Below are 16,207 nucleotides of genomic sequence, written 5' to 3'. Positions count from 1 at the left end.
GATAAGAATTCCTTATAACAAAACACCACATTATCTTACCTTACAAAATGAAATTGAACTGTATTTTAAGACAATTAAGTACTCGACTAACAAAAAATGTGTTAGAATGATAAGTGTCTGTATGTCCCTTAATTAAGGTCCCTGTGTAACAGGATATTGTATCCCCTCCCCTAGCCCCGCCCCGCCCCCAGCCCCTCCCCTAGCCCAATTGTCCTTTGTGTATTATTTATATATACTTGTGTTCCCACATGTACTTCCTGTATTGATTTGTTGTTAATACAAATCTTTTAAAAAATATAAATAAAAAAAAGGAACCGGAGGTGCAATCCGGGATCCGGTGTGCTCCAATCTGGAGTGCCAGATTGTGTTCATAAATTCAGAGCTTTGTCAGATTGTCCGTTTGTAAATTCAGAGCGTTTGGCTCTCGCGGGGGCACACTGGACATTCGGGCCGAGGAGTACTGTTGATGTGACCTCACAACCGCAGTCAATAACCCAAACTAACGTTGGCTAGCTGGCTAGCTACTTCCAGACACAAATGAGAGTGACCACTCTGACCATTTTACTCCCCCTAGCAGAGCTGGTTAGGCTGTTTTCATGTTATCCAGAGCGTTGGTGACTAACTGTTGCTGGCAACAATTTCATTATGCTTTTTTGACGACGTTAACTGACACCGGCCGTTCAACTGGTGTTGAGAGCTCCTATATTCATTATTCTGAGCTCAGTGCTCTGAAATCAGAGTAGATAGCCAGAGCGAGTTCACGAAAGCACCAGAACGTCCATTGAGAACGCACAACGACTATACCAGTTAGCTAAAAATGACGGGACAATGTTAGAAGCAACATTGTGGTTTCCTCAAAATAATAATTATTGCAAGCTATGACGACATAATAAAGGAATTTGAATTTGTGGCAAGAGAAAATATCATTTGCCCTTATTAAACTCGGCAGATAATTTTCCATCAGTGGATGTCGGTTTAACTCGTTTGACTGCTATGATTAAGCAATAAGGCCAATAGGTCTGAGGGTCGATGTGGGGGTTACAGGTGTGAGGGTGGATGTGGGGGTTACAGGTCTGAGGGTGGATGTGGGGGTTACAGGTCTGAGGGTGGATGTGGGGGTTACAGGTCTGAGGGTGGATGTGGGGTTACAGGTCTGAGGGTGGATGTGGGGGTTACAGGTCTGAGGGTGGATGTGGGGGTTACAGGTGTGAGGGTGGATGTGGGGGTTACAGGTGTGAGGGTGGATGTGGGGGTTACAGGTCTGAGGGTGGATGTGGGGGTTACAGGTCTGAGGGTGGATGTGGGGTTGAGGGTGGATGTGGGGGTTACAGGTCTGAGGGTGGATGTGGGGTTACAGGTCTGAGGGTGGATGTGGGGGTTACAGGTCTGAGGGTGGATGTGGGGGTTACAGGTGTGAGGGTGGATGTGGGGGTTACAGGTCTGAGGGTGGATGTGGGGGTTACAGGTGTGAGGGTGGATGTGGGGTTACAGGTCTGAGGGTGGGTGTGGGGGTTACAGGTCTGAGGGTGAGTGTGGGGGTTACAGGTCTGAGGGTGGATGTGGGTTTACAGGTCTGAGGGTGGATGTGGGGGTTACAGGTCTGAGGGTGGATGTGGGGTTCAGGTCTGAGGGTGGATGTGGGGTTCATGAGGGTGGATGTGGGGTTACAGGTCTGAGGGTGGATGTGGGGGTTACAGGTGTGAGGGTGGATGTGGGGGTTACAGGTCTGAGGGTGGATGTGGGGGTTACAGGTGTGAGGGTGGATGTGGGGTTACAGGTCTGAGGGTGGATGTGGGGGTTACAGGTGTGAGGGTGGATGTGGGGGTTACAGGTGTGAGGGTGGATGTGGGGGTTACAGGTGTGAGGGTGGATATGGGGGTTACCCACCGTGGTGATGTCGGTTATGAATGAGGTCCCAGGCGGAGGGTTCTCGATTGAGTCCCCCTCAGGAGACTGAAAAGATTTGGCATGGGTCCTCAGATCCTCAAAAAGTTCTACAGCTGCACCATCGAGAGCATCCTGACTGGTTTTATCACTTCCTGGTACGGCAACTGCTTGGACTCTGACCGCAAGGCACTACAGAGGGTAGTGCGTACGGCCCAGTACATCACTGGGGCCAAGCTTCCTGTCATCCAGGACCTCTGCACCAGGTAGCGTCAGAGGAAGGCCCTAAAAATTGTCAAAGACTCCAGACACACTAGTCATAGACTGTTCTCTCTGCTACCGCACGGCAAGCGGTACCGGAGCGCCAGGTCTAGGTCCAAAAGGCTTCTAAACAGCTTCTACCCCCAAGCCATAAGACTCCTGAACAGCTAATCAAAGTGCTACCCAGACTATTTGCATTGCCCACCCCCGCTTCCTCTTTTACGCTGCTGCTACTCTCTGTTATTATCTATGCATAGTCACTTTACCTCTAGCTAAATGTACATATTACCTCAATTACCTCGACTAACCTGTGCCCCCGCACATTGACTCTGTACCGGTATCCCCTGTATATAACCTCCACATTGACTCTGTACCGGTACCCCCTGTATATAGCCTCCACATTGACTCTGTACCGGTACCCCCTGTATATAGCCTCCACATTGACTCTGTACCGGTACCCCCTGTATATAGCCTCCACATTGACTCTGTACCGGTACCCCCTGTATATAGCCTCCACATTGACTCTGTACTGGTACCCCCTGTATATAGCCTCCACATTGACTCTGTACCGGTACCCCCCCTGTATATAGCCTCCACATTGACTCTGTACCGGTACCTCCTGTATATAGCCTCCACATTGACTCTGTACCGGTACCCCCTGTATATAGCCTCCACATTGACTCTGTACTGGTACCCCCCTGTATATAGCCTCCACATTGACTCTGTACCGGTACACCCTGTATATAGCCTCCACATTGACTCTGTACCGGTACCTCCTGTATATAGCCTCCACATTGACTCTGTACCGGTACCCCCTGTATATAGCCTCCACATTGACTCTGTACCGGTATCCCCTGTATATAGGCTCCACATTGACTCTGTACCGGTACCCCCTGTATATAGCCTCCACATTGACTCTGTACCGGTACCCCCTGTATATAGCCTCCACATTGACTCTGTACCGGTACCCCCTGTATATAGCCTCCACATTGACTCTGTACTGGTACCCCCTGTATATAGCCTCCACATTGACTCTGTACCGGTACCCCCCTGTATATAGCCTCCACATTGACTCTGTACCGGTACCTCCTGTATATAGCCTCCACATTGACTCTGTACCGGTACCCCCTGTATATAGCCTCCACATTGACTCTGTACTGGTACCCCCCTGTATATAGCCTCCACATTGACTCTGTACCGGTACACCCTGTATATAGCCTCCACATTGACTCTGTACCGGTACCTCCTGTATATAGCCTCCACATTGACTCTGTACAGGTACCCCTGTATATAGCCTCCACATTGACTCTGTACCGGTACCTCCTGTATATAGCCTCCACATTGACTCTGTACCGGTACCCCCTGTATATAGCCTCCACATTGACTCTGTACCGGTACCCCCTGTATATAGCCTCCACATTGACTCTGTACCGGTACCCCCTGTATATAGTCTCCACATTGACTCTGTACCGGTACACCCTGTATATAGCCTCCACATTGACTCTGTACCGGTACCTCCTGTATATAGCCTCCACATTGACTCTGTACCGGTACCCCCTGTATATAGCCTCCACATTGACTCTGTACTGGTACCCCCCTGTATATAGCCTCCACATTGACTCTGTACCGGTACCTCCTGTATATATGGAACCACCAAGACTCTTCCTAGAGCTGGCCGCCCGGCCAAACTGAGCAATCGGGGGGAAGGGCCTTGGTCAGAGAGGTGACCAAGAACCCAATGGTCACTCTGACAGAGCTCCAGAGTTCCACATGTGGAGATGGGAGAATCTTCCAGAAGGACAACCATCTCTGCAGCACTCCACCAATCAGGCCTTTATGGTAGCGGCCAGACGGAAGCCAGTCCTCAGTAAAAGGCACATGACAGCCTGCTTGGAGTTTGCCAAAAGGCACCGAAAGGACTCTCAGACCATGAGAAACAAGATTCTCTGGTCTGATGAAACCAAGATTGAACTCTTTGGCGTGAATGCCAAGTGTCATGTCTGGAGGAAACCTGGCACCATCCCTACGGTGAAGCATGGTGGTGGCAGCATCATGCTGTGGAATTGTTTTTCAGTGGCAGGAACTGAGAGACTGGTCAGGATCGAGGTAAAGATGAACGGAGCGAAGAACAGAAAAATCCTTGATGAAAACCTGCTTGATGACAGCTTTGCACACTCTTGGCATTCTCTCAACCAGCTTCACCTGGTATGCTTTTCCAACAGTGTTGAAGGAGTTCCAACATATGCTGAGAACTTGTTGGCTGCTTTTCCTTCCCTCTGCGATCCAACTCATCCCAAAGTCATCTCAATTTTGTTGAGGTCTGGTGATTGTTGTGGCCAGGTCATCTGATGCAGCACACCATCACTCTCCTTCTTGGTCAAATAGCCCTTACACAGCCTGAGGTGTGTTGGGTCATTGTCCTGTTGAAAAAGAAATGATAGTCCCACCAAGCGCAAACCAGATGGGATGGCGTATCGCTGCAGAATGCTGTGGTAGCCATGCTGGTTAAGTGTGCCCTGAATTCTAAATAAATCACAGACAGTATCACCAGCAAAGCACCCCCACACCGTCACACCTCCTCCTCCATGCTTCACGGTGGGAACCACACATGCGGAGATCATCCCTTCACCTACTCTGCATCTCACAAAGACATGGAGGATGGAACCAAAATTCTCTAATTTGGACTCATCGGATCAAAGGACAGATTTACACCGGTCTAATGTCCACTGGTCATGTTACTTTGCCCAAGTAAGTCTCTTCTTATTGGTGTCCTTTAGTAGTGGTTTCTTTGCAGCAATTCGACCACGAAGGCCTGATTCACACAGTCTCCTCTGAACAGTTGATGAACAGTTGAGGCTTGTAACTTTAATAAACTTATCCTCTGCAACAGAGGTAACTCTGGGGTCTTCCTTTCCTGTGGCGGTCCTCATGAGAGCCAGTTTCATCATAGCGCTTGATGGTTTTTTGTGACTGCACTTGAAATTTTCTGGATTGACTGACCTTCATGTCTTAAAGTAATGATGGACTGTCGTTTCTCTTTTGCTTATTTGAGCTGTTCTTGCCATAATATGGACTTGGTCTTTTACCAAATAGGGCTATCTTCTGTATACCACCCCTACCTTGTCACAGCACAACTGATTGGCTCAAATGCATGAAGAAGGAAACTAGGCACACCTGTTAATATAAATGCATTCCAGGTGACTACCTGATGAAGCTGGTTGAGAGAAGGCCAAGAGTGTGCAAAGCTGTCATCAAGGCAGAAGGATGGCTACTTAGAAGAATCTCAAATATAAAATACAATGTAGAAAATAGTAAAAATAAAGAAAAACCCAGGAATGGGGATGTGTGTCCAAACCTTTGACTGGTACTGTCTGTAAATGTGATATTTCTGTTTTGTATTTTTTATACATTTGCAAAAATGTCTCAAAACCTGTTTTTTCTTTGTCATTATGGGGTATTGTGTGTAGATTGATGAGGGGAAAAAACAATTGAATCCATTTTAGAATAAGGCTGTAACGTAACAAAATGTGGAAAATGTCAAGGGGTCTGAATACTTTCCGAATGCACTGTACATTGTAATATTGTTGTATGGTGGTATTATACATGTTGTATTGTAGATATGTAGTGGTATAATAATTGTATATGATGTACTGTTTTATCTTATGTGTAATGTAAGTGCCTTAATGTGTTTGGACCCCAGGAAGAGTAGCTGCTGCCTTGACAGGAACTAATGGGGATCCATAATAAACCCCAGGAAGAGTAGCCGCTGCCTTGGCAGGAACTAACTGGGATCCATAATAAACCCCAGGAAGAGTAGCCGCTGCCTTGACAGGAACTAATGGGAATCCATAATAAACCCCAGGAAGAGTAGTTGCTGCCTTGACAGGAACTAATGGGAATCCATAATAAACCCCAGGAAGAGTAGCCGCTGCCTTGGCAGGAACTAACGGGGATCCATAATAAACCCCAGGAAGAGTAGCCGCTGCCTTGGCAGGAACTAACGGGGATCCATAATAAACCCCAGGAAGAGTAGCCGCTGCCTTGGCAGGAACTAACGGGGATCCATAATAAACCCCAGGAAGAGTAGCCGCTGCCTTGGCAGGAACTAACTGGGAATCCATAATAAACCCCAGGAAGAGTAGCCGCTGCCTTGGCAGGAACTAATGGGGATCCATAATAAACCCCAGGAAGAGTAGCCGCTGCCTTGGCAGGAACTAATGGGGATCCATAATAAACCCCAGGAAGAGTAGCTGCTTCCTTGGCAGGAACTAACGGGGATCCATAATAAACCCCAGGAAGAGAAGCTGCTGCCTTGGCAGGAACCAACGGGGATCCATAATAAACCCCAGGAAGAGTAGCTGCTGCCTTGGCAGGAACTAATGGGGATCCATAATAAACCCCAGGAAGAGTAGCCGCTGCCTTGGCAGGAACTAACGGGGATCCATAATAAACCCCAGGAAGAGTAGCCGCTGCCTTGGCAGGAACTAATGGGGATCCATAATAAACCCCAGGAAGAGTAGCCGCTGCCTTGGCAGGAACTAACGGGGATCCATAATAAACCCCAGGAAGAGTAGCCGCTGCCTTGACAGGAACTAATGGGGATCCATAATAAACCCCAGGAAGAGTAGCTGCTGCCTTGGCAGGAACTAACGGGGATCCATAATAAACCCCAGGAAGAGTAGCTGCTGCCTTGGCAGGAACCAACGGGGATCCATAATAAACCCCAGGAAGAGTAGCTGCTGCCTTGGCAGGAACTAATGGGGATCCATAATAAACCCCAGGAAGAGTAGCTGCTGCCTTGACAGGAACTAATGGGGGTCCATAATAAACCCCAGGAAGAGTAGCTGCTGCCTTGGCAGGAACCAACGGGGATCCATAATAAACCCCAGGAAGAGTAGCTGCTGCCTTGGCAGGAACTAATGGGGATCCATAATAAACCCCAGGAAGAGTAACTGCTGCCTTGACAGGAACTAATGGGGATCCATAATAAACCCCAGGAGAGTAGCTTACAAACTCAGTAAAATTGTTGAAATTGTTGTATGTTGCGTTTATATTTTTGTTCAGTGGTTGACACGGAAAGTGATATCACAACTGTGGAATTGAAGCGAACTGATCCAGGACCACCTCTGAAGATGGTCTCAGTTCAGTTTGCTTCAGGGACTCTTTTCAAGGTCTGAGTTCCTCTGGAGTGTTCACACTGTACAGAAAAATGCAGTGTACCACACAGAGTTCTCAAGAATTGTATGAAAGGGACCAAGTGTGAAAACACCTTTATATAGATCATTAATAAATACAGGCTATTGAAATTTTTCTATTATTACATGGGGGACTTTTATTTAGAAAATGGGTGAAATTCCGTGACCCGGCAGTAGTTTTTGCGTTGCTGGCGAGACATTGGTGAAACGTGTTTGACTTTGGGAAATCACCTTTCCAGTCAGTCTACTGTATGTACAGTTTCAAAGGGACTTTTATTTAGAAGGTGAACCACAGTGTCGGTTCAGAGACACGGTGGTAACGGCGTCCGGTGAACAGAGCTCGGAGACATGGCGAACATTAGAAGTATCAAGGTTAGTAGCTATCTGTGGCAGAAACATGGTCACTTAGGATTCTTTGGTGTTTTCAGTTCCTGTCCCATCATGCGGTACATGTTAGCGGGGGTTTAGCTGTAGAATTAACGAGGATACTGTAGTTAGTCGGGTTCATTTTGTACAGTCCTACTCTGGATAAAGGTTATTTGGTGTAAGTTAGGTTTGCATGTAGTTAGCCAGTTATGGACGGCTGTAAGTCAGGTTTCCATCCACCTGGCGACACGATTTTAATGCCAATAATCATAAATCCACATGAAGAAAACAAGGGCTTTTTCTAACGTGATGACGTAGAGCGCACAATGTACTTCTTCTCTTTAAGTTATGCTATTTATTAATTTAACCTTTATTTAACTAGTCAGTTACGCTATTTATTATTTAACTAGTCAGTTATGCTATTTATTAATTTAACCTTTATTTAACTAGTCAGTTACGCTATTTATTATTTAACCTTTAATTAACTAGTCAGTTATGCTATTTATTAATTTAACCTTTATTTAACTAGTCAGTTATTTATTATTTAACCTTTAATTAACAATGAGACCTACCCCGGACAAACCCAGACGACGCTGGGACAATTGTGAACAACACACATCATGACAAGAGACCTAAGACGGTAGCAACACAACATGGCAACACATCATGACAAGAGACCTAAGACGGTAGCAACACAACATGACAACACATCATGACAAGAGACCTAAGACGGTCGCAACACAACATGACAACACATCATGACAAGAGACCTAAGACGGTTGCAACATGGCAACACATCATGACAAGAGACCTAAGAAGGTAGCAACATGGCAACACATCATGACAAGAGACCTAAGACGGTAGCAACACATTATGACAAGAGACCTAAGACGGTAGCAACATGGCAACACATCATGACAAGAAACCTAAGACGGTAGCAACACACAACATGACAAGAGACCTAAGACGGTAGCAACATGACAACACAGTAGCAACACATCATGACAAGAGACCTAAGACGGTAGCAACACAACATGACAACACAGTAGCAACACAACATGACAAGAGACCTAAGACGGTAGCAACACATGACAACACAGTAGCAACACATCATGACAAGAGACCTAAGACGGTAGCAACACAACATGGCAACACATCATGACAAGAGACCTAAGACGGTAGCAACATGGCAACACATCATGACAAGAGACCTAAGACGGTAGCAACACACAACATGACAACACAGTAGCAACACAACATGACAAGAGACCTAAGACGGTAGCAACACATCATGACAAGAGACCTAAGACGGTAGCAACACAACATGACAACACAGTAGCAACACAACATGACAAGAGACCTAAGACGGTAGCAACACATGACAACACAGTAGCAACACATCATGACAAGAGACCTAAGACGGTAGCAACACAACATGGCAACACATCATGACAAGAGACCTAAGACGGTAGCAACATGGCAACACATCATGACAAGAGACCTAAGACGGTAGCAACACACAACATGACAACACAGTAGCAACACAACATGACAAGAGACCTAAGACGGTAGCAACACATCATGACAAGAGACCTAAGACGGTAGCAACACACAACATGAAAACACAGTAGCAACACAACATGACAAGAGACCTAAGACGGTAGCAACACATCATGACAAGAGACCTAAGACGGTAGCAACATGGCAACACATCATGACGAGACCTAAGACGGTAGCAACATAGCAACACATCATGACAAGAGACCTAAGACGGTAGCAACATGGCAACACATCATGACAAGAGACCTAAGACGGTAGCAACACAACATGACAACACAGTAGCAACACAACATGACAAGAGACCTAAGACGGTAGCAACACAACATGGCAACACAGTAGCAACACAACATGACAAGTGACCTAAGACGGTAGCAACATAGCAACACATCATGACAAGAGACCTAAGACGGTAGCAACATGGCAACACATCATGACAAGAGACCTAAGACGGTAGCAACACAACATGACAACACAGTAGCAACACAACATGACAAGAGACCTAAGACGGTAGCAACATGGCAACACATCATGACAAGAGACCTAAGACGGTAGCAACACAACATGGCAACACAACATGACAAGAGACCTAAGACTGTAGCAACATGGCAACACATCATGACAAGAGACCTAAGACGGTAGCAACACAACATAGCAACACATCATGACAAGAGACCTAAGACGGTAGCAACATGGCAACACATCATGACAAGAGACCTAAGACGGTAGCAACACAACATGGCAACACAGTAGCAACACAACATGACAAGAGACCTAAGACGGTAGCAACATGGCAACACATCATGACAAGAGACCTAAGACGGTAGCAACACAACATGACAATACAGTAGCAACACAACATGACAAGAGACCTAAGACGGTAGCAACATGACAACAACATGGTACAAACATTATTGGGCACAGACAGCAGCACAAAGGTCAAGAAGGTAGAGACAACAATACATCACGTGAAGCAATACCTTATGGTCTTGGCACCTGCGCTCTAGTCAACAGCTCTCAGATAGACTACAGTGAGGGTAGGCTGGTGTACAGTGAGGGTAGGCTGGTGTACAGTGAGGCTAGGCTGGGCTACAGTGAGGCTAGGCTGGGCTACAGTGAGGCTAGGCTGGGCTACAGTGAGGGTTGGCTGGGCTACAGTGAGGGTTGACTGGGCTACAGTGAGGGTAGGCTGGGCTACAGTGAGGGTAGGCTGGGCTACAGTGAGGCTAGGCTGGGCTACAGTGAGGCTAGGCTAGGCTACAGTGAGGGTAGGCTGGGCTACAGTGAGGCTAGGCTACAGTGAGGCTAGGCTAGACTACAGTGAGGGGTAGGCTAGGCTACAGTGAGGGTAGGCTAGGCTACAGTGAGGGTAGGCTAGGCTACAGTGAGGGTAGGCTGGGCTACAGTGAGGGTAGGCTAGGCTACAGTGAGGGTAGGCTGGGCTACAGTGAGGGTAGGCTGGGCTACAGTGAGGGTAGGCTGGGCTACAGTGAGGGTAGGCTGGGCTACAGTGAGGGTAGGCTAGGCTACAGTGAGGGTAGGCTAGGCTACAGTGAGGGTAGGCTCGGCTACAGTGAGGGTAGGCTGGGCTACAGTGAGGGTAGACTCGGCTACAGTGAGGGTAGGCTAGGCTACAGTGAGGGTAGGCTGGGCTACAGTGAGGGTAGGCTGGGCTACAGTGAGGGTAGGTTACAGTGAGGCTAGGCTACAGTGAGGGTAGGCTAGGCTACAGTGAGGGTAGGCTAGGCTACAGTGAGGGTAGGCTAGGCTACAGTGAGGGTAGGCTAGGCTACAGTGAGGGTAGGCTGGGCTACAGTGAGGCTAGGCTACAGTGAGGGTAGGCTAGGCTACATGAGATTATTATGAATGTACACATGCTTCCCAGCTGAAACAGTTCGGAAGAGTTTGTCCATATATTATTATGTACTTGTAGGTAGGGGTAAAGTGACATTATAAACAGAGTAGCAGCAGTGTTGGTAGTGGAGGTAATATGTAGGTAGGGGTAAAGTGACATTATGAACAGAGTAGCAGCAGTGTTGGTAGTGGAGTTAATATAATTTGTAAGTCGCTCTGGATAAGAGCGTCTGCTAAATGACTTAAATGTAAATGTAATATGTAGGTAGGGGTAAAGTGACATTATAAACAGAGTAGCTGCAGTGTTGGTAGTGGAGGTAATATGTAGGTAGGGGTAAAGTGACATTAGAAACAGAGTAGCAGCAGTGTTGGTGGTGCAGGTAATATGTAGGTAGGGGTAAAGTGACATTATAAACAGAGTAGCAGCAGTGTTGGTAGTGGAGGTAATATGTAGGTAGGGGTAAAGTGACATTATAAACAGTAGCATCAACGTATGTGTGTGTTGGAGTGTCAGTGTAGTGTGTGTGTAGGTAGGTAGAATGTAGTGTGTGTGTGTAGGTAGATAGAGTCTAGTGTGTGTGTGTGTGTGTGTGTGTGTGTGTGTGTGGGGGGGGGGTAGGTAGTCTAGTGGGCATAAAGCAAAACAGTTAAGATAAATAAATAAAGGGTTAACTGACGAACTGTTCAGCAGTCTGATTGCTTGGAGGTAGAAGCTGTTCGGCAGTCTGATGGCTTGGGGGTAGAAGCTGTTCGGCAGTCTGATGGCTTGGGGGTAGAAGCTGTTCAGCAGTCTGATGGCTTGGGGGTAGAAGCTGTTCAGCAGTCTAATGGCTTGGGGGTAGAAGCTGTTCAGCAGTCTAATGGCTTGGGGGTAGAAGCTGTTCAGCAGCCTGATGGCTTGGAGGTAGAAGCTGTTCAGCAGCCTGACGGCTTGGGGGTAGAAGCTGTTCAGCAGCCTGACGGCTTGGGGGTAGAAGCTGTTCAGCAGCCTGACGGCTTGGGGGTAGAAGCTGTTCAGCAGCCTGACGGCTTGGGGGTAGAAGCTGTTCAGCAGCCTGACTGCTTGGGCGTAGAAGCTGTTCAGCAGCCTGACTGCTTGGGCGTAGAAGCTGTTCAGCAGCCTGACGGCTTGGGGGTAGAAGCTGTTCAGCAGTCTGACGGCTTGGGGGTAGACGCTGTAACTGTAACTAAAGGCTGTCTCTCTCTCCGTCTGGTCCTGGTTAGGGTGTAATGTGTGTTCTCTCCGTCTGGTCCTGGTTATAGGGTGTAATGTGTGTTCTCTCCGTCTGGTCCTGGTTATAGGGTGTAATGTGTGTTCTCTCCGTCTGGTCCTGGTTATAGGGTGTAATGTGTGTTCTCTCCGTCTGGTCCTGGTTATAGGGTGTAATGTGTGTTCTCTCCGTCTGGTCCTGGTTATAGGGTGTAATGTGTGTTCTCTCCGTCTGGTCCTGGTTATAGGGTGTAATGTGTGTTCTCTCCGTCTGGTCCTGGTTATAGGGTGTAATGTGTGTTCTCTCCGTCTGGTCCTGGTTATAGGGTGTAATGTGTGTTCTCTCCGTCTGGTCCTGGTTATAGGGTGTAATGTGTGTTCTCTCCGTCTGGTCCTGGTTATAGGGTGTAATGTGTGTTCTCTCCGTCTGGTCCTGGTTATAGGGTGTAATGTGTGTTCTCTCCGTCTGGTCCTGGTTATAGGGTGTAATGTGTGTTCTCTCCGTCTGGTCCTGGTTATAGGGTGTAATGTGTGTTCTCTCCGTCTGGTCCTGGTTATAGGGTGTAATGTGTGTTCTCTCCGTCTGGTCCTGGTTATAGGGTGTAATGTGTGTTCTCTCCGTCTGGTCCTGGTTATAGGGTGTAATGTGTGTTCTCTCCGTCTGGTCCTGGTTATAGGGTGTAATGTGTGTTCTCTCCGTCTGGTCCTGGTTATAGGGTGTAATGTGTGTTCTCTCCGTCTGGTCCTGGTTATAGGGTGTAATGTGTGTTCTCTCCGTCTGGTCCTGGTTATAGGGTGTAATGTGTGTTCTCTCCGTCTGGTCCTGGTTATAGGGTGTAATGTGTGTTCTCTCCGTCTGGTCCTGGTTATAGGGTGTAATGTGTGTTCTCTCCGTCTGGTCCTGGTTATAGGGTGTAATGTGTGTTCTCGCCGTCTGGTCCTGGTTATAGGGTGTAATGTGTGTTCTCTCCGTCTGGTCCTGGTTATAGGGTGTAATGTGTGTTCTCTCCGTCTGGTCCTGGTTATAGGGTGTAATGTGTGTTCTCTCCGTCTGGTCACGGTGTGATTCACATCAATGTAGATATCAATTATAATATATTTAGTCACTGTAATGCTGGTCATCCTACAGTCAAAACTCCAATAACTTTTAACAGATTATGACACGCATGTCGTTTTAACCATTGGTTTTCATTGAGAATTATCTACCCAAAATAACATTGTACCCATTGGTCAAAATGTGTTTTTAATTGGACACCCTCTGTCTGTCTGTCTGTCTGTCTGTCTGTCTGTCTGTCCCGTCCCGCTGACCTAAACCATGCCACCCCTAGGGTATGGTTGGCCTGGTGACAGGCGGTGCATCAGGGCTGGGTCGGGCTACCGTGGAGCGGTTGGTGCAGCAGGGTGCGTGTGCTGTGATTCTGGACCTTCCCTCTTCAGACGGACACACCCTGGCAGCCAGCCTCGGAGAACGCTGCACCTTTGCCCCCGCTGACGTGAGTCTGACCTTTCACCCCTAACCAATATTCCCTCTAAGCTGCGCACCTCCTCCAGGACTGTTGCGCAGAAGAAATGCCACGCCTAGACGCAGGAGATTGAACTAAACGGAGTTCACCCCATTAGTTTTCACTACATAGATCAATGTTTTTAATGTGATGGAATCAACATTATATCAGCCCCTTTTCAATGCAACAAACCAAATCTAACTTTACAGGGTTGAGTCTGTGATTTTGTTGTAGGCAAAGCGCAACGGAGTAGAATTCTATTGGCTGAGGTAGCCCACGAGCGGTCTTTCAATCACCCATGAGTGGTCGGGTCAGAGCCGCGATCGGGTCAGAGCCGGGTCAGAGCCGCGATCGGGTCAGAGCCGCGCGATTCCACGTTTTGTTAATTTTCTTTACTAGTTAGCGAGTTATTAGCCCAATTATACTGTAGATAAGTATAGGTCAGTAATGGGAAGTTAGCCTACTGTTTCCTACAAGAACACAACATCTGTAGGCTACATTTCAAGCTGTCTTTGAAAAGCCAGTCAGGTAAAAATCTTATGTCTTAATTAAAGGGGCAGTGTTGTGTTTTGATACAGGCTTAAATATGCAATTAAGCCAGTAGGCAGACAGGTAGCTTACATTGTCTAATACTCTGTATAATAATCATGAATTGTATTTTGTAAAGTGGTTTCTTGTGTCATACAATCTACAGTCATCTATTTCATCACAATACAATCTACAGTCACCTATTTCAACACAATACAATCTACAGTCACCTATTTCAACACAATACAATCTACAGTCACCTATTTGGCCCATGGTGCTACAGATCAAGTAAAACGCATTCATTCATGTCAAGCCCTTACTCATGTAAAAACTCTCATGCATTTTAGACCTGCATTGAACCCTACATATAGACTACTGTAGACCTGAACACCTCATATAGACTACTGTAGGCCTGAACACCTCATATAGACTACTGTAGGCCTGAACACCTCATATAGACTACTGTTGGCCTGAACACCTCATATAGACTACTGTAGGCCTGAACACCTCATATAGACTACTGTAGGCCTGAACACCTCATATAGACTACTGTAGGCCTGAACACCTCATATAGACTACTGTAGGCCTGAACACCTCATATAGACTACTGTAGGCCTGAACACCTCATATAGACTACTGTAGGCCTGAACACCTCATATAGACTACTGTTGGCCTGAACACCTCATATAGACTACTGGATAAGAGCGTCTGCTAAATTACTTAAATGTAAAAATGTAGGCCTGAACACCTCATATAGACTGCTGTAGGCCTGAACCCTACATATAGACTACTGTAGGCCTGAACACCTCATATATACTACTGTAGGCCTGAACACCTCATATAGACTACTGTAGGCCTGAACACCTCATATAGACTACTGTAGGCCTGCACACCTCATATAGACTACTGTAGGCCTGCACACCACCTCATATAGACTACTGTAGGCCTGCACACCACCTCATATAGACTACTGTAGGCCTGCACACCACCTCATATAGACTACTGTAGGCCTGCACACCACCTCATATAGACTACTGTAGACCTGAACACCTCATATAGACTACTGTAGGCCTGCACACCACCTCATATAGACTACTGTAGACCTGAACACCTCATATAGACTACTGTAGGCCTGAACACCTCATATAGACTACTGTAGACCTGAACACCTCATATAGACTACAGTAGGCCTGAACACCTCATATAGACTACTGTAGGCCTGAACACCTCATATAGACTACTTTAGGCCTGAACACCTCATATAGACTACAGTAGACCTGCATTGAACACCACATTGAGGCTGACCCCTGCACCCTACTCTGTGACCCCTACCCTTTACTCCTGAAAGAGGAGAAGGGGTTACTTTGCTCAGGACAGTTTGGGAAACTTCTAAACCCTGCCCCTCTGTGTGTCCTGGTTGTCTAGGTAACGTCAGAGGCAGATGTGCGTTCTGCGGTGGAGCTGGCCCGGCAGCGGTTTGGGAAGCTGGACCTGGCGGTGAACTGTGCTGGCATCGCCGTTGCCGTCAAGACTTATAACTTCAAAAAGGATGTTCCCCACAGTCTAGAAGACTTCACTAGAGTGATCACTGTAAGACATTTTCTACTGCTTACTGAACCTACTGTCAGACTGTTTATACTCTACATGACCAACTGGATGTGGACACCAGCTCGTCAAACATCTCATTCCAAAATCATGGGCATTAATATGGAGTTGGTCCCTCCTTTGCTGCTATAACAGCCTCCACTCTTCTGGGAAGGCTTTCCACTAGATGTTGGAACATTGCTGCTATAACAGCCTCCTCTCTTCTGGGAAGGCTTTCCACTAGATGTTGGAACATTGCTGCTATA

At 47.1% G+C, this 16,207-nt stretch overlaps 1 protein-coding gene across 2 annotated transcripts in view; it reads left to right on the top strand.

Moving 5' to 3' along the window:
• Positions 1-7,514: 7,514 nt before the first annotated feature.
• Positions 7,515-16,207, top strand: part of hsd17b10 (hydroxysteroid (17-beta) dehydrogenase 10) — a 28,451-nt gene continuing 19,758 nt past the window's right edge. Inside the window, exons 1-3 of one of the 2 annotated variants that reach the window (XM_045692201.1) lie at positions 7,515-7,712; positions 13,656-13,820; positions 15,783-15,947. In XM_045692201.1, the coding sequence (XP_045548157.1) occupies positions 7,689-7,712; positions 13,656-13,820; positions 15,783-15,947 (354 nt within the window). In that variant the 5' untranslated portion in view covers positions 7,515-7,688. The remainder of the gene's footprint in view (positions 7,713-13,655; positions 13,821-15,782; positions 15,948-16,207) is intronic. The other variant, NM_001141614.1, reaches the window with a different exon arrangement.

The sequence above is a fragment of the Salmo salar genome, chromosome ssa13 (assembly GCF_905237065.1).
Source record: "Salmo salar chromosome ssa13, Ssal_v3.1, whole genome shotgun sequence".
In the NCBI taxonomy this organism is placed as follows: domain Eukaryota; kingdom Metazoa; phylum Chordata; class Actinopteri; order Salmoniformes; family Salmonidae; genus Salmo; species Salmo salar.
Note: the sequence above shows the minus strand (reverse complement) of the source record. Positions and strands in the feature narration are given on the sequence as shown.